This window comes from Aythya marila (assembly GCF_965140915.1).
Source record: "Aythya marila genome assembly, chromosome: 1".
In the NCBI taxonomy this organism is placed as follows: Eukaryota; Metazoa; Chordata; class Aves; order Anseriformes; family Anatidae; genus Aythya; species Aythya marila.
In genome coordinates this window covers 165,418,324-165,441,265 of record NC_139042.1, presented here as the reverse complement: position 1 = coordinate 165,441,265, position 22,942 = coordinate 165,418,324, and the positions used below count along the sequence as shown (strand labels likewise).

The window sequence follows — 22,942 nt, the reverse complement described above, 5'->3', positions numbered from 1 at the left end:
GAACTCCTATTCTATGTAACGTGATTAAAACAATTTTCAGTCAACTTTGGTGTTGACACAGAACAATACTCTGCAAACCTTAATGGTAGCCATACTTAAGCATGGGTGTGTGCTCATCTTCATTAATTTTACAATATATACAATATATAACTGTTACTAGTCCTGCCAAGGCAGTCAAATACATTTATAATCACAGTAAAACAATGTATTAAGTATGCTGTACTTCACTAAAAGCTGAGCTTTGATGAAAAACAAATGAAACCTCTGTTACTGCATATACTTTGTGTTGTATTGTATTACTGAAATGCTACGGGTGAATTAGGGGACACCAAAAGCCTGAAGCCTTCCATGAAAGCTTTCAAGAGTCATGATTTTCAACAACAATCTCAAAAGACAGAACTAAATTCTCTATTCTTTAGGTCTGAAAACCTTTACTCTGGATCACAGACTCTGCTCTATGTATGCAAATAAACCTGGTATTGTGAAAATATGCTTCACCCAGAATGCTAACTGGCATTATAAAAATAATTAAACTTGTTTATAGAATTGACTTTAGAAACATGGAAAGCTTTTTGGTCAACTTTCTTTCGGAGCATTAAGGCTCGTTATGTACACTGTGTTCACATTTTGAATGACATCTAGAAAACCAACAGCATCATGAATTATGAGTACTTGAAAACTTAAAATCAAATTCTGAGGAAAATACAGTTTTACAGATTGTAATTTCCCAACATACAATCCCCAGCTGTCAGATATGCCCAATTCTAACAATTCCAAGCCACATTACCTCAACAAGACAATCAAATGGGAAAAATTCCCACTTAAACTATACTTACTTTAAGACTTCCGTATAGCCCTTAGCTGCAGCAACATGAAGTGCTGTACCACCAGATTTTGCATGCCTGACATCATTTATATGGCCACTGTTGAGCCACTGCCTTGCATCTCGAAGCATTATTCGTTCTTCTTCTTTTCGAGCTGCCTCTATATCAACTCCTAAAACAGATAGGGAGAAAACAGAGAGGGAAAGAGAGGACACAATGTTTTAATTCAAATACTTAAATGCAATTATACAACAAATCTTATATGCATATCAACCCCAAGAGCTTACGGAAACATCCATTACAGCATCAGTATGACACTTTGCATGCATTACACAGTTTTCCCCGAAGAAAAAAAAAATCTACTAAAACTGGCCCTCTGCTTTTAAGAATTTCTACCATCACAGTAACAATCACTAAAAAGATGTGTTCAAAAAGAGAGAAAATTTAAAGTTTAGCCTTATTAAGCATTAAAGTATTTATCTTGTTCATATCTGTAGAAACCAGAAAACAGCCACAATATTTTATACTAGTAGAAATCTGTTGGAAGAATAACGACCTAGCTTCTGAACATTGTCAAATACTTACAAGGTAGAACTATATTTTTCATACTCTCTAAAGAAATTTTGGTTAAAAAGATTTGTCTTCTATCACTGTGGAACAGAAACCTCAAATAGCCAAACCTTTTGAGATCTCCCTCTGGATTCTCAGGTAAAAATCAACCAAACAAAAAAAAAACACCACGCTGAAACCATTTGTACAGCAGATTCTCACAAAAAAATACCTCATACACTGACGAAAGGGAGGAACACAATATAACATTTACAATTATACATAGCAGTTTCAACAGGTAGAAAAAAAGCTCAAGGCCTAAACAGTGCAACAGAAAAGTGGACTTGAAGAGAACAATGCATGAGTATTGGTCCATCTATGCTAACTGAACACCAACAACTTTGCAAGGAAATGGGACCCAGGAATTGTGGTTATAAAGAGTGAAAATGTAACTGAGTTGACCTCTAAGAGAAAACTCATCAGTGGATCAACCTTGTGCAGGGTCTTGAGAAATATATACTGTTCTTCTGAATTTTTATTTTCTCTTGGAGCAAAATGTAATTTTGACATGACAAAAACAAGTGAAATCTGGAAACAGGTACTGACTTACTGGATACTATCACAAACCTCAACAGTAACCTTCACAGCCTATAAAGCAGAAATTAAACTATTTTTTTTTTTTTTTTTTTAACACTGAGATATGAAATCTCTCTCCCGCTCCTGGCCTCTGAACTAATTGCACCTTTTTTCATCTGTCCCCAAACTGTTTTTTTCCAGTAGTCATTTTTGTACCACGTAACTCTTCTAACTGCCCAGCTAATCAAAACACAATATAAAGCGATCACAAACAAGCCTATGGAAACCTAGAACATCTCTTTTCAACCCTACTCTACATAATTAATTAATTTTAATTGATTTTCAAAGCCTTCATAATGAACTGCAATTTCAGGCTCTAATGTCTTCAAAGAAACTGAGCTATTCATCCTTTACAAAGCAAATGAATGCCTAGAGTATGGAAACCAAAGAAAATCCAACTCAACTGTTGCCCGTTCAGACATGCAACAGGAATTGAGCTGAGGGATAAAAAGGTCTGCATTAAAGAAATTATGAATATCATAAAAGGAAAAGACAGGAGTGATATGTAAATGATCGTATGTAATGTAATGCATCATTTCTACTGTAAAGCAGATATATATGGTAAAACAGACTACAATAAACCAGATTCCTCAAGTTTTACTAATCCACTAACAACTAAAAAGCCAGACTTGGAACAACAAACTGGCAAACCAAAAGCAATTACGCTGGCACTGCTGAAATACCCTTCAGGCAGTGGATGGCAGATTGAGGCTTGTATTACATTACATATGAATTAGATTTTCCTTGATTGTTTTTTTATAGCACAAATATAATAAAATATCTTTCACTGAGAAACCCTTTGATTAAATTAGGGTATTATAGCACATCTATTGCCATAACAAAAACTGCAATTCACTCATTATATAAGTTAAACAAACAAACAAACAAACAAACAAAAAAGAAGAAACAACTTGACAATGACATGCCCAAATCAAAATTTCAATGACATCCAGACAGAATGAGTGGAAGCATTACATGTTTCTGGAAACATAAGGTTCCCTTTGTTTGTTTTGTTTTGTTGCCATTTTGTTTGGGGTAGCATATGACATTGCTAAACTCCCTTTTCACCCATGAAAAATGCCTGTGCTACAAGGAGGTTGAGGTGCTAATTTCTTCCCTTTTGGTATATACGTACAAGCAATACTAAGATCTAAATAGTCATTTCATGGAAAACTAAGAAAAGACCACCATACCTGAAAAAGTCATTTTTTTTTCATAAATAATTTCAACTTTTTCTGTTTTTAAACAATATTATATAATGCAACTTCAAAACCCGAGGCTTTCCTTTTTATTCAAATTAGCTACAAGCAAATTTACAATAGACTATTTTTTGTATTCTTCAGTCAATTCAAACCATAACAGATATTCCATAGCAACAAATATGCAAAAAGGAATTTAATTGCAAAAAAACACCCACAAAGTTGGACAAAAGATTCTGTTCAGTAAGAAGATCTGGTAAAATGTTATGTCAAGGATGAATTTAAAGACATAACTTTACTATCGTAAAATAACTGAGGCAGGTAATACATTAAGCGTTTTAAGCAGTCAACTGAATTTCTAGACTCATTCACTTAATCTGCTAAAATAGTCATTTCAGCCTCCGCAATTTAATAAAAAATAATAGAAACTGCTGAAAACCCATTAATCTGGGTTAAGTCTGCAAGATACAGGAAGATATGATTGTTGAAGCACTAAGCAGAGCCTATGGAGAAGCTAAAATATTGAAAGAAAGTGGAGTAAAAATTAAAGAAATGTATGTTTCTAAAACTGTCCATCTTAACCCAATGCATGACAAATCTGAACAGAGATTAGATTTCACATATCTAAAAATCTTTAGAACTCTGACCGATATGAAGAATTAAACCCAGAAACTCTGAATAAATAATGTGTTTATAATCATGTATTCTCATTCCTCCAGAAGACTTCTACATATTGTATGTATGAACTAGTGCAAACTGTAAATTTCTGGGGCCTTTACATTTCATTTTCTTTCAGAATGACACAGCAGTGCAGATCAGCAGATCTTGGGAAAATAATTCTCTGGAGTAAAATCATTTACATTTTAGTGTTTCTTGCCAGGCACAATTATGCCAATAAGTGGTTTATACATCACGTTAGGCACACTTATGTCCATCCCCTTCTTGCATGCCAGAGTTCTAAGTGAAAATGCTCGTGGCACAAGTAACTTTCTGCAGGCGAACAATCCTACATAAATTCCTTTCAACGGAAAATTGCCCACGTGTCTGTTTGTTTTGAAGCACTTTTGAGAAAACGTTCCTCCAAAAGCCTGATCCTGAAATTCCAATGGCGAATGTTTAACCATAATTTCTACGTAGGCCTAGAGAACTAAATAATTATGTCAAAATACCAGTGCTTTGGCAGAAAAAGTAATAAATGTTAAATATAATACCCTGTGAGTATCACAAATGAATGTATCTGTGAAGCCCAAACAAGACATAAAGGCTGTACAGGACCAACAGCTGCATCAATACGTTATTTTACAAGACAGTACATTTCTGATCGTGTTTCAACAGATGAAAGTAAGAGAATCTTGCCGATCTAAATAAAACGCCTCACGGTGCTAACTGGCACGAAAATGGGTATTTCTACGAACTTTGTGTCATAGAAAAAGGGCTGTGCTCTGAGATAAGCTAAATATAGCTCCCATTATTAAATACAGCTAAGAGAACACGAACAGCCTTTATTATACCTTATATGGACCTTCCTCCTTGCTTTTGCTTTTGAGACTCTGCCCTGAGACGCCAGGGTGAAGGATCCCGCTGCTGCACCTTTCCACCACCACTTTCTGCCTCCGGCCCGTAGATGGCAATGTGCTGCTGCCTCTCGGCTCCAGCCTGGCTTCCAACTCCTCTGCATTAACCTCTGGCAGCCCAAGCACGGCTCCGATCAGTAATAATTTACAGCGAAATGCTCTCATTTCTCCTATCAAGGCGTGTCAGTCAGCAGCTGTGAGGAGGTCCGACACGCTGGGCTGCGCGGGGAGCAGACGGCGGAGCTGAGCGGGACCTGAGGCGCTGAATCAGAGCCCGAGCGCGGCTCGGCCATATAAAGGCATGTTTCATAGATACCGCCGGGAACAGCGGCCCGCTTTTTGACTTCATCGAGTTAATGTTTATATACAAACGTAATAGTTCGCATTTCAGCCGCATAAACAAAGCTGAGTTAAGCAATACATTGGAGAGAGCCTCATTACATTTACCTATAATTAAGAATGAGGAACACTGGCTTCTGCTTGGAAATGAGAAGCGGCCTGCCTCCCGCCCCAGAGGAAGTGCCGCGCTGTATCCTCACCTCCTGATTCACCTCACATCACCTCTCCCCACCAGCTCACCTCCCAAGAATGTCGCCTACCATCCAAAATAACCACTCGAGCAGTTAAAAACACTTTTTAAAAGACTTCTGATGATAAATAGCCTGCCACCACTAAAAAAATCACTTCAGACCAATGCTTAAGCCTACTGAAGACTTGAAGGAGAGGCAGCATTGAGAGCTGACCGGCTTTAAATGTGATTAAAGTGGCAGCTAGGATTGTGGCCAGGGCCAAGCAAAACAGCTCTCAAGTCTGCCAGCTTTCACCAGTGCATATGAAAAGGCTTTACTAGCAAAAGACAGCTTCCATAGCTATGGTATGCTGATACGCCACAGAGCTGAAATATAAAGGGTCACATCAAGAAACTGGAAGTAGTGCTTTTAACGTAAAGGTTAAAAATGCTGTGGATTGCAGTGGCATCTATATACATGGGACTGGTCCATGATAAAGCCATCCGACATATGGAGGAAACATCAAAAAAGGTGCTAGGAGAAGTTTTTGTATAGCACGCCAAACAGTTAAAACATATGGTGTGCAAAGACTAGTTGTTCAGCACTGCACCTACGTAACTTCCATAAACCAACTACTTTTGCTACCAGTGAAGTGTTTTGTTCAGATCTGTGTCAAAAAATCTGTATATATTACTATGGCATATTTGTAATTTACCTTCTCATGAAGTATAAAATTAAATTGTGTTTTAAGCTTAAAAATAATTAAGCCATTAATTGTTCACTCTAGAAATAATGTAATAAATGTAGCTTTATTTATATAACAAAACAAATATAAAAATATTAGAGAATGTTGCAAAATTAGTCCAAATTAGACAAAATTCAGCAAAAAATCTTAATTTTCCTTTGAAGGTTCACGTAGAAAAATGCTTTCCCTATTATCAGAGTGCTGTGGCTTCGTCTATAGGATAACAAGTCCGTTAGTTGAGAATGACTGCAGAGCCCATTATATCAACGAAGGCCTGCTGTATGCTCAGCAGAATACAAGGTGGTCGCGTTGGGGGACCTGTGGCCCACATCAGAGGACACAAGAAAAGAGAGAAGCATGAACCAAGGGTCGCAGTTTAGAAGTGTTACGCATAGAGATGAGAATAACTGAAGAAGGACAATAATAACAGGCAAGTTCTGTTATTTCGTGTCCAACCAAAAGGACATGTAGAACAGGAAGCTTAATTGGCATAGTTGAGCACCTCCTCTCTAGACAGTTCAGATTTTGTAATCTGAATGCTAGAACAGGATGCGCAAACACTTTGGATCCTTCTCTGTATTAAGCCTGCAATGTCACATAGAGCTGAATTGTATCCTATTCTATCATTTCTGTCTGTGAATTTAGCATCTCCAGAAGCTCCCATTTTTAGTGCTGTCGTTAGATATATAAGTCAATGTTTGTGAAAATTGGTCATAAATACAAACAAACTAATGAAGGCTGAACTGAAAGACTCTGATTTAAACTCTTCCTATATAGACTCAAGGTCTGCAGAAGCAGCAAAAAAAGGATAAGCTAGCATGGTGATTCTCCTCAGATCTCTAACAGAAACAATGTCAAACATCATCACTTCAAAATATCTGAAATCACAATGAATCAGATCAGAGTGATCCACAAAATAGCCCTGACTGCTGATGCCAATATGTAGGAAGCCATATTCATCACATTAACTAAGCAACACACACAAAAAAAAACACTATAATAAGTGTAGGAACACATTAAAAAGTTGCCAAAGACAAGAATGAGACAGAAAATGTCTACATAATTGTCATGCTGCATGTTATACCTACACAGGGGTAAGATTTTTGGTACCCAGATTTGTTCCTTTTCAAAATAAATTGGCTTATTTTCCACTACCAGTAACACTGAAATAGGGTTTAATGTTCCAGAGACCCCACAGTCAATTTGGTTTATCAAAACTGCAGTATTGCTTTATTTTATACAAGGAGCAATGGTAAAGTTGGAAGCATATTTGCATTTAACCACATGTACATTCAAAGATGAAACTGTCACAATACATCAGTGTTAACTCCCCACTGACATAAATGATTATTTTAGAAATCTGAACTTTTCTAGCTACAACATATGTACAATTGGGCACTTTTCAAGTGACCATGATCATGGCTAAACAGTCATTCTGTATGTAATACTACTTTATGTGCAAGTTAAGGATGCCACCAAATGCACATTATTTTATGCTGGCTCCTGTGTCTTGTAATTTATTAAGATATACACTTCCATTTTATATTCAGATTCATACCCTTTCTATTCCATCCTCATTTACAATCATTAAATATTTCCTGTGATTTTATCCCTGCAGGTAAAAACCCTTAGTTTTACATTACATGCCTTCTTCCCTATTTCTACAAAACTGCAACTCCTAAGTGGTCTTGCAGTCAAAGAAGCTAGGTAGAATATATATATATTCTATATACACACACACATATATATACACACATACCTTACATATGAAAGAATATGTATATATAAAACAGTGAAAAGAATAATTTATATAAAACAAAGCACATGTGAAATACCTAGGTTGAAACCCTACAAAACTAGTTCTAGATAGATTTAACAGCAAAGAATATAGACCTTTCCAAGTTCTGTAACAGGTCTATAAGCAAGCATTAATACCAGTTCCAAGTATACATGCACATATGTGCGTGTGTACACACACACACATATACACACATATATATATTTATGTATGTAGGTTAGACTTTAGAGCACTGTTAGCACCAGGAAGGCAGAAATGCTGTCACAAATGTTCGAAGTGTGGTCACTCTTCAGGACAACACAAAGTCCCCTGTTCTCCAGAGGGCAGTCAAACCACTGCAAAGCGGAGTCCTAGGAAGTTTCTCACCTTACATGGTGCCTCCCTCAACCAATATATTGCTTGAATCACCACAGAGAGACCAGTCTTCTGAAAAACCTTTAGCCAATCCAGTAACTGGCATAAACATGTAGCAGGAATGCTTGAAAAATAGGTTTTCCCTAGCAACTGAAATTCAGTATTTTAAAATAGCCTGGATTATCCCTTTGGAAGCTAACAGCTACACTGTGGGAACATCTCCTTTCTTCTCAGGCTTGTAACAACAGTGCCATAGATATTCTACTGTAAGCTTTATAAAATATGTAAACTACACTGAAATTTTCAATTAATTGTGCCATTTAGTTCAGGTTACCAATGCTGATTTTACAATTGGGCTGTTCAAAATAATTACATTTGAAAAAAGAATAAAAATTAATGTTGAACCTGCACTATAAAAATGTACATAAAAACTTATAACAATATATTATCATTAACATAAAAGGGAGGTTTTACAAGATAATTCTTTTTCTGAATTATGTCAGTTTTACAAAGAACTACAGCCAATCAATATAGCATGCCAGTAAAGTCAAACGTATCAAAAACTACCCAAAGAATTTAGGCTGAGGTACATGCCAGAAGTGACTCTCCAGCAAGAATTAACAGTATTCTTAAAGAAAAAAAAAAAAAGAACTGTGCTTTTTTCCAAACTAATTAAAATAGACAAAAAATATTCATATCTATCTAATTCCGAGTCTTTTATGTGCTAGCTATAAGAACTATCAATTAAAATTAAGTTAACAGCAATAAATAATTGAATCAAAGCCTTTGTTGAATCTACAGTCTGCTTCTATGTATTAGCACCCATCTCTTATTTTCTGTATATCGTGTACTTTCTTTTCAACATTTCCTTTGGGCATTAAACAGGTTTAAGCGTACAAATTAAATCATGACAAAGCCTGAAGCAATTCTTGTCTACTATTACGTTATGTAAATCTGTTTTAGAGATATAAAATCAATGCTACAAAAAAGTAATGTAGGAGGAAGACTTTTAAGAGAGAGTAAGATGGCCAGAAGTAATGGAGATGCAGGTCCCTAGCACGCCCCTCACAAAGGCTCTGTCTTCACAAACTGACATCATCCTTCAGCGTATGATGTAACTCAGACTACACCATCCCTCTTCTTGTATTTAAGAGTTTTGGGATAGTAATGCATGTCTATCAGATTCAGGACAATGAGTCAACAACATCTGAATGTTCTCCCATCTGTGGAATGGGAAAACCTGAAATTTTCAAAAACCCTGGAAAAACCACTAGAGGATTGCAAAATGGGAAATAGCAATGTAAGGAGGTAAAAAGGATCAGAGAAAAATGAATCAGAGAAAAATGAATCCATATGCTTCTTTAGAGGCCAGTCCCTCTTGCAAAGATGTCACTGCTAGCATTGCCCTAGCCATTTTATAGAAGTAAAGTGGACATATTTAGGATATATGTTTTAAAATGATACTATCAAAATTTGATACTTTTCCATTAACTGTTACATGAATGCTCACCTGCATGGTGCTCTCAGGAGGGCACACAAATTACCAGAGAGCTTAAAGTTTCCTGACTGGTTGTCAGACCTAAAATAGTTTAAGAATCCTTATCCTAACAAGTAGTTTCAGACATTTGGCATAGTAGAAGGGTGTTCGAAAGGTCAGAACTAGATGCAAAGGGTGGTTTATGTAACACGGTATAGTTGTTTACTCTTGTTTCAGTTATTCTAGGCTTTCAATGGAAAGGAGTTCCCTTTGGGCTGGATTCACTTCATGCTAACACTGACATCTGAGTCACCCTAAAAGTGCCTATTTCCCTCCCACGGTAATTTACTTCAGTACAGATGTCTTGCTTCAGACACAGTTTAAAGCTGGGATATAGCAGTCTACATCCCAGATGGACTGTATACCACCCATACTATCTGAACACCAGTTATATTCTGTTGAGGTGAGTGAATATAAGAATGCAACCAACACCTTAGTTCAGTGCTTCCAAGTTCTTTCTTCTCAAAAGGCTGGGATGACTTAAAATGCCTGGAACACAGCTTTAGCACTGTACATTGTATTGACAACCCTCTTTAAAAAATAATTGAATTTAAAGTTGCTAATTTAACATTTAGCATATTTAGTGTTCAACAGACAAAAACAGCTTTTCATATTCAAAATTACCTTGTCTATTTACTTCATTCTGAAGCAGCTCTTCCATTGCTTCTTCTTCAGCAATATCTAATGGAGTGTCTCCTTCACTATTTACAGCTCCTACATGTGCTCCTTGGCTAATTAAATACCTGCCAATAGAAAAACAAACTTTTTGGTAAACAAGAAGAGAACATGAACTTCAACATAATAAAGCTGATGTAAAAAATAGCAGCCACCAGGATATCACATGCAATGGATATATATACATACACATACAATTAATAGAAGCAACCGTATTTGGTATAAGCAAAAAAAAACCCTCATGACTACCCTACAATCCCTGAATACCTGTACATCTTTTTATCATACTACCCATTTACATGAATAGAACTTCAGTTTGCCGCAAGGATTTCCAATCATATTTAAATACACACTTACATGAACTGAAAGAAGAAAATGGTTAGGTGATGAACAAAAGCAAACATACAAACAATGGCTGAAACACCAACACTCATGAGCTCCACATATTAAGCCACTCTTCCTAAAGCATCCATATTTAGTGGCACATCATCTTTCTATAATCATTCTTTCTATACCCATATATTCCTTGGAATGATGACTCTTAGTCTCTAAGCCAGGTTCATAAATTTAATAAAACGAAAATCACCTCTGGTCCAAAGTATTCCCAAAGTTAGCTTTTGTTGGGGAAATGAGAGAGAGAGGAAGCAACAGTACTTTGCACTCTATTCAAGTCCCACGTGTCTAACTGGTTTGTTATTGGAAGTACTGCTATCTTAGGATGCAACAACCTGGACTCAGTGGAATTGATTTCTGAATTTCATATTAAGTCAAATGGATGGATTCCAACAATAAATCAAGAAAGGATTAAGTTATTTCACAGTTTTAAACCATAAGCCTATGAAACTACTGAGAACCTACTGCATAAAATGTAGTCAGCTTCTAAGAAGAAATGAACAATACAGAACAGTCTTACACTTTCCGGCCAAAACATTTCTATTTCCCTAACAAATTAAACTGTTTGAGCCACAATAGCACTCAGTAAAAGCATGACATTACAAACACACCTTCTGTCCTACAGAGCTTAATTTACACCTTCCATATATTTGAGGGAAAAAAATAAAAGGAAATACTCAGACCTGAAGAACTAGTTCCCCACTTGGTAACAGGTATCGGAAATCAAAAGTGCTTTTTTAGCCTCACTATGGTGGAATGTCAAATTATGCAGAAATCAATCACAAAATTAATCCACCACTCATACAAATAATTGAAAATATTTCTATTTAACTACTGCCAGCTATTAATGACAGATTCCAGATCCAGGATAATTTTTTCCTTATCTTTATTCAACAACTTGGAGCTTCAAGTATCCTCCTCCTCTTTTTTTTCTGATGTATGATTTTAACAGCACTTGTTATTAAACCTCTGCAATTAAGTCAAGAAAAGGTAATGACTGACAGGCCACAAAATGGAAATGAATTCCCAGAAGTGTAACTGTATCTTCTGGGACACATACCATCAGTTGACACTACTAGCTTTGATGCTGGTATGTTGTGCTGTTTTTATTCTATTCCTCTTGAAAGAGCATAGCTGTGACTCTTAACCTCTCTTGAGCTTAAAGAATTAACTTCTGCTTGAATGAAAAATTAATTCAAAGTAACTAAATTTCTCAACAATACTAGTTCCACTGTTTTGAGAGTTACACAGCATTTCAGGTTACATATCAGATAATTGCTATACAGGGTATTTGCTGAACAGGCAAAAAAACGGGGAAACCTAACTTTCTAGCAATGTCAAAACTTTGGACTCAAAAACAAAGTCAACCACCAACAATAATATCCTTATAAAAAAAAATCCCAAGTCAGCATTCAGGTACTTTTCAATTTCCTTTTTCTAAAATAAACATAAAATTGGTTCTTATAAAAAGTGATTTTACCTGTTTCTACCTAATGCCTGCAGGGAAAAAATAAGCTACTTTTGCAAGGAAAATACGTACCTTATTGAAGTGGTTGTATTTTGTTCAACCTGTTCATTCAGTTCTAGACATATAGATAAAAGGATACAGTGCGTAAGATACAGGGCATAAGACTACTCCTGATAAAAGGAGCAAGCAGTGCATAAGAAAGTGCAGGGAATGAACAAAAGGCTATAGTAATACCTCAGAAAGTTATTTAGCCATGTGAACAACTTCATGGTTTTTACTTTAAAGTAAAATCCAAAAATAAAGCACCTTACACATCAAAATGAGACCAGCCAAGTTGGAGGATCAGTAGGGCTGGAGAAGTGGAGCTACTGAGTTCCCCTTTGCATGTGCTTACAGGGTTTTGGTTTTACTGGGTCAGAAAAGGAAGAACCATCTGATGAAGAAATGAATTGGTGAACCTGCTCCAAATTCACATTTGAATTGAAGGGATGGAAGAAGTAGGAGAAAGCTGACTTGCTGGGGAAATGAGAATATCTCTGTGGTGATGGTCCCTTCTCAGCCTTCCCTTGGCCACTCCATCCAGGGATCCCCCCTGCTACCCACACTGCAGGGATGAATAATGAAATTGGAATACCCAGTCTAAAAAAATACTCAAATGCCAACTCTTCTGAAGAAACCTTCTAAACCTGCTAATGAAAACAAATGTTTGTTCTGTTTTTCACGCCATTCAGTAACAGATGTCCCTAACCTGAACAAGTTTATGCATTTGTTTATTTTCCTTTACAGTAATAATAGTTTCAGCAAAGCAATGACAAGGTTCAGATGGTGCATGAAGTTACCCTGGTGCCTACAGGATGGTAGCTTTAATTAGGAAACCTGGCACTGCCACGGGAAGGGAGCACAATCATTTCAGATGTGTAGGTGGCCTGGCTCTGCATCATGTACAGAAAACAGACTTGGTAAGTGAGATCAAGAACGATGCTCCATGTTTTTAAGGCATAGCTGAGCAAAACTCAGTACAAAAACAGCCCTACAAATCAGAAGATTTATTTTTTAAATCACTTTCCAACTGAACTGTACTTCAAGCTGAATATTAATTAAAACTAATATTACGACTTTGAATATGGGCATATTTGACATTTCAGTTATTCCAGTACCATATAACTGAAATTTTCAGATGCAACAACGTATTATTTTGTGTAGGTATGTATGCATATTTAAAAAGTTATCCACGTTTCAAAATGAAAGCAAAAAATTGCTTTTTAAAAGCTTTATCAAATAGTTATTACTTTCAAATTGAAATTTCACCTTTCTAAAGTAAGTAAGCAAAATATAACTTTAATTTCCTCAGCTGATACGTAATCGATACATCCACATGGTATACAGTGAAAAAGAAACTGGAACAGTGCAACAAAAGTCTAAAACTGTGGCCTTTGATACCAAGTCCAGAAAGAGGTGCTTTATGCAAAGTAGGATGCAATAGAAAAGTTTTAAAAAAAAAAGGACCCCCACAGTCACCCACTTATAAAATATTTTGGAATGGCACTTAAATTTGCATCTTTTGTAATTTGTTTGTTGTGCTATAGCTATGTTCAACAGACAGCTATAAAAGAATAATTCAGGAAAATATGGCAATTTATACAATATTCTGGTAGGTGCTCATTCAAAATATAAGTAAATGAGAAGAGAACAGTAGTTTGATCCATATCATGCTTATTTAGGGGGACAAAGCTTTCAAGTGTAGATATTCAATCTACAGCACCTATTTTAGATACCGCTGTGGTCCAAGTATAAAGAAGCACAAGCATCCTACAAATACCAGGGAAGACAAGAGCAGGAAAACAAAATTGTCCCTGACACTTTTACCCTGAAGTTTCCACGATAAGCGTTATGCAGTCTGGGTAAGGCTGGAAGAACAAGTTTGCTTTTGTGATAGCACTGCCTTAGGAAGGTGAAAATACTTCTACCTGAAATCTCTGTTTTAGGAATCGTTGCTACATATTCCTCAATAACTAGAGAAGTATAAGCTAATGAGTTAATAAGTTAATGACCTTGAAAAAAAAAAAGATGAAGTGTTTATTTAAAATCACTATTATGTAACCCAGACTCCTATCACATTATGAGAAGTACATTTTAACTTTTTTTATAAAGAGATGGGATCTCGGTATCCCTGAGACAATAAATAATAACTCTCTGAGATTACTGTATGAAAGTCAGTGAGTCCTTACCGAAACTAAGTTCAGGAACTGCAAGTTAAAAATTTTACCCTGCAACTTGGCCCACAGTCTGAATAAAAATAAAAGGAATAATCATCTTCAATTGATGATTCTTTACGTTGAAAATTTATTAACAAAATGCACATAGAGACACAAAGTAAGCTGAGAGGAAGATGCCTCTCTGAAGACAGTACATACAAACTCAGTTATTTAGGAAGCATTTCCTTCTGAATCTCAAACTTTGGATTTTCTGAACTTCTTCAGTTGCAACCAGCTTGCTATGCTCAGAAAGTATTTTAATATTATTTACTTCGGCAAAAGAAAGGGGCATTCATTTACATTCAAACCTTGTCCCAGTTCACCATATCTGGAAACAAGTTTGTGAAGTAATTAGGGATATAATTAACTTTAAGTACTTGCTGAACCTGAAGGTCACAAAAACCATGGCAAGCAAGAGGCAGGGCAGAGACGTGGCTCCTGAACTGATTCAGTTCATTACAACTGCTTGCTGGACTCACCAGGAGCTCAGCAGCAGAAATGAGCACTGCCTGCTGCCTCATCAGACCACTGGACAGGATCCTCTAACCCCAAAAATGTGAGGAGAGGGACCCTCCTAAAACATCTCTTATATTTGAAATAAGGATGTCTGGGTTGGCCTTGCAGGGAAACAAGATTTAATGTTAGTGGGGCACCAACCAACAGCACAACTGATCTCCTGACCTTTTAACTAATTACCCATTTCAGATAGGCCCAGCTGTTTGTTTTTTTTTTCTTCTTCTTTTTTTTTTTTTTTTTTAAATCCAAAGGTGGTGGAGTTCAAGTTAATTCCACAAGAGCCTTAACTGAATGATACCGTGGAGCCAAAGATGGAAAAAGTGTCACCGTGTTCACAGCAGCTGTACAATCATTTGCAGGCACAAACAAACCAAACATCTGCCCCTGAGTTCACAGGAGGTAAAAACAAATTAAAAAGTTGCAAATCTTTGGAATATATATTTTAATTGCCTTCTTTTAGCACAGCTTGCCAATTTATTTTGCTGTATTTTTTGAATAACGTCTCGAAAAACTTTTAAAAGCACATCTTTGTAAATCATTCAAATTACTACTAAAAAGACATAAAAATCTGGCCAAACAATCAGACTTTCAAGCCACATCTAACAAGTTGAAACTATACAATTTTAATATTGCTCTTTATTTTTAAGTTAAAGTACACTAAAACTGTAACTCCTGATCCTTTTGAGACCTTCTATTGGTTGGAGTGTCTGGGAATATTTCTTCATGTAACCCCTACCAGAAGAGTTTCACTTCAAATTTAAATTCTTGACAGCACTGTTATTCACTCAGACCAAAGTGGAAATGCTACCTCAAGCTGCCTAGCCCTTCTCAAAACCATTTCTGGTTTGTTTAGCTTTTTGTTTTGTTAAATTTACAGCAAAAATGTATAATACGTAAGGCAGCAAAGCAGTAACTACCTGTACACAACCTGGGAAACAAGATATCGAGAGATAGGATCACAGCCTTTACCTGATTCTTGCACTGTTCAGGTGCACTGCTCAACATAATCACTCAGAACAACAGATTAAAGACAGGCCTTTTAAAATTTAAAACCAAAACACAACTTAAATCATACAAAATTGAAGCAAATACCCAACATGAGGCAAGTGCCTCACAGGTGTCACTACAGATGGCCAAGTTCTCATTGCCCCTTGAGGTGACACAGGCCAGGCAGCAGGCCGCTCTGCACAGCCGGGGCCTCTTCACTCTCTCCAGTGACCACCTACAAATAATTTCCCCTTTTCCCCTCTCTATACAGATGAAACACTCCTGCAGTTGCCTTTTCTCCTGAGATGTATTAATCTGATGTATTTAATGTATCAAATGTATTAAAGAAGAAAATGAAGGCTCCGTGTTAAATACTGGAACCAAAACCACACACATTTCATTGGGCCTAGAATACTTTGTGCTGAATGATTTGAAGACTGATGTAGAAGAAATCAAGTGGCCTGAGAAACAAGTCAAGTTCACAGGAAGTCTTACTCAGGAACTTTGCAAACTGCCATCTTATGCTGTCAGCCACCGCTGTGTCTCAACCTGCTGTCTCTGAACATTCAGGATCAAGTTGAAGCAGACTTAAGGAGACAGGCCACAATGAAGCCATTTAAGCTACTATTTAACCATAATAAAACTCAGGAATTTTTAAGGTTATGCTTCTTTGTAAATTCTAGAAGATTCTCGATCACATCTTTTTCATTTGGGAGAAAAGAAGCTGCAGCACTTCCTGAAGAGGACTGTTCCCCTAAGAGCACTATGATCAGCGAGCACCTACACAAAGCACCAGGTTAAATAAGGACAATTAGGATTATTTGGCAAAACTAGATAATTATTTCTCCTGAAATGCATGAGTGAAAGATTTTTAGACAGCAGATATATCAATCAGAGATATCAGGTGAATTTATGTTTTCTTCTTGCAAACTACAAAAATTAAGAATTTCAAGTGGGTAGAAGCATTTTTTTTAAATAAGTAAGAAATGGGAAATTGGAAAATGAAAAAGAAATGGGAAACAGATGACCAAAATTGTTTAAGAAAACAGCAAGTGACAATTTCTTTTCATTTTTCACTAGTCGAATCCAAGTTTCAGAGTATGTTTTTTCTAAATTATGGACCAATTTGAAAAGATTTTTATATCTTTCACTATGCAAGAGACAGAAGCAAATCCAGCTTGTTCTGATTCTCCCTCTTGAAGCTGTTGTGAAAGCGCCTTGAACAGCTACGCACCTTTGCTTCAAAATTACCAAATACTCCCAAAGCTAACCAAGTAGTATGTCACGGAGATGAGAAAAAAAAATCCACTCAGCAAACAGCTCTTTCTATTGATTCTAAGTAATATATATGCATACTAATACATTTATGAAGACAGTACTCCAAAATGTACCAAACCAACATTGAGCTCTCCCTGCACGTAGGTGGCTGTCCCTAGCCCCCACTGTAGCTGGCACACCCAAGGAAGCGCAGTAACTAGAATCACATCTGTTTTCCTTTTCGGTATGCAGGAACATGGAAGAAACAGTGTAAATATCTAAACAGAAACTGGTTATTCTTAGTCCTGAGTTCCAAGTAACCTATGAAAAAAGCCAGCAATAAGCTCTAGAAATACTTGTACGTAGGTGGCTACCTAAATATTAACTGCACAAAGATGGAACAGTAAAAATTCCTACCCGCAGCAAAAGAAAAGCAACTAAGCCTGCATATTTTACTGTATCCATATAGAGGAAAGACATACGAGGGGTGGCAGAGCAGTGTTTAGGTGAAAGTAAACAGTAACTGAGACGAGGGAAGTAGGAAACATGAAGAAAGCTATATAGGGAAACATGCTAGAACATATTCCTCCCCCCCCTAAAAAAAAATGGAGCCTGGTACTGACAGAATGAATACAGTGCAAAAACTTTAGTCAAACAGAAAGTAAAACAAAAAAGTATTTTTAAAGAGCATATTGAATGTTAATTTCATTATGCTCTCTGTGAACAAGTGTTTCCCCTCTTTATTTTGAAGTCTTTGAAAATTAAGCCACACTTTTTATGCTAGCTAATGAGGCATGCTGATTTTTCAAGCTTGGGCATATGAAATTTTATAGCAAATACTTTCAAAATTAGCATGATTTTTTAAACAAAACAAAGCAAAAAAAAAAATCAACCAAGTTTTAAGCTATCAGAACAACATGTTTTGAAGTCTAACATTCTCAAAAGATACGAGAAACAATGAAACATAATAACATATGTCAGCAAAAATACATGCGGTTTTTCAACCACAGATAACTGGTTTTCTGATTTTTTTCTCCAGAAATACTGTTTGTTATCTAAATTTGATTATTTTTCTTGTATTCTATTGTGCAAAAATGAAGGTTAAGTTTGACAAATATCTTGCCCCTTCAAAAGAGTACAGTAACTTTAACTCATGATGCTCTCTGTGCTCAGGATGCTTTCCTGTAGTAAATTTGCAAGCATTTATGGTGTTCTAAGGAAGTGTCACCAAGGTGAGTATCTAGGACTGAGTTATACTGGTTGAAAAGAGCCAACAACAGCATGGAAGCAGAAGAGGAGGAGGAAGAAGGAAATGTTGCTGCTGCCCACTCTGCTCAACTAACTGCTCACCAGAAAGAGGTCATCACACAGCTAGCGTGCATCATCCCTCCTGCCTTGAGCTAAAAGTAGCATTGCTAGATTTGACTACAGTAGCACCACAGATACTGATTTTTAGCTGCTTCTTTTTATTATAGCAGAAATTATGAGGACAGACTTAAGCTGACAACCTTATTTTCCTCCAACAGTGATGTGTTGGCATGTACATCAAAGAAATTTAAACCAAGACCAATTCTGAAAACCCCTTTTACTGCACTTAAATAGATATTAGCACGGATATAATCACTACACCATAGAACTTATCTTGTTTATAATTATTTTATGCAATAATATAGTGACCAAACCTCTATATGGAGCAACATTACCTTCATAGTACAGCTTTTAGCATCACCCAGAAGTACTATATGCAGTCTGAGCCCTCACTAAGTATCAGCAATCTGCAATGCATAGCAGCTGTGCACCTGCCCTTTGAATTCCTTGAAAAAAACTGTGTCCAAAAGAAACTTATTCTTTATACAAAAATTTGGTGAGTAGTACCTCATCTGCAATTAAGAGGTGCTGATAATTATAATTCCCTTTTTATACTTTTATCTTGTCAGACCCACTGTTTATAAACAAAATTGCATTTCTGTATCTTCATATCTGAACTGTATCCAAGAAACTCCACTCTCACTAATGCACAGCAGCCTCGTATCTCTACAGACACCACACTATATTTACACAGATTTCAAAAGAATTCAAGCAGCTTTTATCCTGCCCCAGTAAGGGATAAGAAGACTAGAAAAATACACACAGATTAAGATCACTTGCACTCGAATGACGTAGCTTAGGATATCCAACAAGAGGCACAGCTGTAAGAAAGGGTAAGTAAGTGCACAAATTGCGTTAGTGTCATTAGAAAGTGCACTGGATGTTGCAGAAGAGGGTCAAACTCACAGCAGAGTAAACATTAATTTAAAAGCTGAAAGAAAATGAGGTGCAAGAAGTGACAACCTACACCACACCCATGTTTTCTCCAAGAAAACCACATTCAAAACCAACACCTTTCCATATTTATCACTCAGCTGCTCATATTTAATTAACTTCACAAGTCGTAGTTAAGGTATCTATTACAAATTGTTCTTGGGATACCAATAAAACCTATGCTGTGTGATAAACAAGTAAGATCTTTCCTATGCATATAACATCTCAAAGCAGGATGTTTTTTTAGACACCACCCACCATTTTAAATTACTTTTCAGACAAAAAAAAAGAGTGCTCTGAGCTTTACACTGGCCATCAGTCCCTTGACTTTTCATTTGACCCAATGAACAGCTAAAGCATATTATAAGAAAAAAGATACCTTCTACTAAATCATATAGCCTTGAAGAAGGTATTTCCAAACTTAAAAATCTGTTAGATTTACTTCTGAAACAACAGAACTGCAACATACAATATTATCAAATACTATGGGGCACAAGTGGAGATGCATTCAGTGAGCCAAGCTGAAGAAGGCAGCTCCAGAGCACCAGAGCTCAGCCTTTCTTCACAAGAGAGGTGCTCCAGCCCCTTGATCATCTTTGTGGCCTCCTCTGGACTTGCTCCAGTCAGTCCATGTCCTTCCTGTGCTGGAGGCCCCAGAGCTGAGCGCAGGGCTCCAGGTGGGGTCTCAGGAAAGCAGAGCAGGAGGAAAGCCCCCTCCCTCACCCTGCTGCCCACGCTGCTTTTGGTGCAGCCCAGGACAAGGTTGCCTTTCTGAGCAGCAGGCACACATTGCTGGCTCATGTTGAGCTTTTCATCAACCAACACCCCCAGGGCCTTCTCTTCAGGGCTGCTCTCAATCCATTTCCCACCCAGCCTGTATTTGTGCTTGGGATTGCCCCAGCCCAGCTGCAGGACCTTGCACTTGGCCTTGTTGAACCTCACGAGGTTCACACAGGCCCACCTCTCAGGCCTGCACAGGTCCCTCTGGATGCCATCCCTGTCCTCCTGCACGTCAACCACACCACACAGCTTGGTGGCATTGGCAAACTTACTGAGGGTGCACCCAATCCCATTGACTGTGTCACTGAGAAAGATATCAAACAGCACTGGGACCAACACAGAGCCCTGAGGAACACCACTTTTAATTCTGCTCTTCCGGTTAGCCTTTCCTTGTGTTCTTCCAAGTAGCATCTTGTATCTGTATGAAACCGTTCACTCACCATGTAGCACTTCTATCACTCCAAACTCCGAATCAGTTTGCACAGTTTGCATGCAGTTTACATCAGACCACCAACATCACTGGCACACACAAATCAAAACTTCCTATTATCCTCCAAAGATCCATTTCTGGACATACCACTAGTAATATCACTTCATGCTCTGTTAATTAAGTCCGTAACTGAGAAGAAATCTAATGGAGAAGGGAACCATTCCCAAAAGTTTTTGTCAGTCTGCTTTGCCTAAATAATATCCTCCTCCTCTAGGATTACAATGGGTTACAGTAAAGGAGTTGATATTAAAAACTTTCCCGTAAGTAATTGCTCCAGATGATTAAGTCAGCAAACCTTAGAGAGAAATATATTAGAAACAACTGCTCTGAAAGCTATTTTGTGGCACCACCACTCTTGTATATTGCAGAAGAACATTCAACAGCACCAGCTGGTTCAGGCTTATGACGTGGGGGAACAAGGAGAGGACTCCATCTCAGCACAGACAGTGCTCCGCAGGCAGGCTTCTGATCAGAGGTACAAGCTATGTCTGAAAAGCAGCCCAGACATTTTTTTTTTTACTGCCCGCATATTTGTGCCAACTGCTGCTGGCAAGCCAGATCAGCTCACTGATCCAAAAGAGAGTAAGTCCTCCCAAACCCCCCAAGGCTAGTCTTACACTAATAGTTACCACGCTGTTGGGTGATCATTAGGTACTGCAAGGGGGGGGGGGGGTAAGAGTCCCGAGCCTGTGGAGGGGGGGAAAGCGGGGAGAGAAAGGAATGTTTGCCCATTTCTGCAGCAGCCTCAAGTTAGATCACACTGGGTGTGTTGTGAAACTGCCCTGAATCCCCTTCACTAGGTGCTGCCGGAGGAGCACTGGGACCAAGCTGGAAGAGGCAGGAGCCACTATCACCCACCCCAGATGGCAGTCCCCACGGGGCAGTTAGTAGGTCAAGTAAAGCACCTGTCACTGAGCACTGATGTATTCAGCTGCAGGTTTGCAGGTCTGTCTCACTCGCTGCATGCATGACAGCAATCACTCACGTAGTCTTAATGGGTTGTTACTAAAATAGAGAGATCTCGGGTCACTGGCTTGCAGAGGTTTCAGCAAACACGTCTGGCTGGCTTCACTTACAGGTGGCTGGAGCCCGGAGAAACGGATGGGCGGCAGCAACAAGGCAGTGGCCACACAAAAGCTTTTTCAAGTGAGCTTGACATACTGGGGCAAGGAGGGGAGACAACACAGGAAACTCTGCGCCCTTTTATATTCTTTAAATAATGAGGCTGTCCAAACCACACATAGTACTCAAAATATGAGCAAAAGGTTATCTTCATGTTCTGTTTTTTTTTTTTTTTTTTTTTTTTTTTTTTTTCCCTTCTCTCTGCCGTTATACTTCTTAACAAGGGATCAGCATTTTTGCTGAAGAATTAGTATCTTAGGAGGTGCACAACGTTACCAGATTTTCAGGAATTTAAACCATCAATGGCAATCTGGGAAGCAAGAAGCGGATCTTGCAGCACTTGAATTCTGTGATCTAGTTATGAAGAAAGAGCATTAGAAACATCATAGCAGTAATGTCTTTGGAAACAAACACAATTACAGAGTCATTCCTCGACTGGACTCCATCTAGACTACAAAGGTATGATTCACCTGCGGCTTTATTAACTAGATTTCATACATCCGTTCTGCAGAGCCCAGAAGAAAATGAATAGATGATCTCTGTAAGGTGCTGGAAACAATTTATATTAACTTCAAAGTGCTAGGAAGACTTTGAAAGTTTGCAGTATTTTGGGAATACTTATTAGCAAGCACAGATTACAAATGATTGAGGAAGCATGGCCATTAAGTGCTGGCAGAGAGTCACATTTGCTAATTACACCAGAGGGCCATGGAAATGGGTAGCCACTGGCTGCCATTGAGAGGGAAAACATTTCATCATACATTTAAGCAAGATCGTGGCAATTTTGCATATTTCAAACTGATGAGTTTTGAGTTTTAGCATTTAAAGAAAGAAATTTTAGGGAATTCAGAAAAATCTAATATAGATGAAAATTAAGTACAAACAGGAAAAAGGTTACTGTGAACCAAACATTTCTTTCACACAACTTGACAACAAGGAAGGAAATATAGGGGCATTATTTGATGATTTCAAG

The 22,942-nt window shown here is 37.6% G+C and overlaps 1 protein-coding gene across 5 annotated transcripts in view; it reads right to left on the bottom strand.

Annotated features, from left to right (window-relative positions):
* The window catches only part of PPP1R12A (protein phosphatase 1 regulatory subunit 12A), a 123,462-nt gene that overhangs the window by 51,224 nt on the left and 49,296 nt on the right, over window positions 1-22,942 (bottom strand). For all 5 annotated transcript variants that reach the window (XM_082754455.1, XM_082754453.1, XM_082754451.1 and 2 more), the window contains exons 3-4: window positions 10,350-10,468; window positions 837-996 (exon numbers count right to left, since the gene is read on the bottom strand). In XM_082754455.1, the coding sequence (XP_082610581.1) occupies window positions 837-996; window positions 10,350-10,468 (279 nt within the window). The remainder of the gene's footprint in view (window positions 1-836; window positions 997-10,349; window positions 10,469-22,942) is intronic.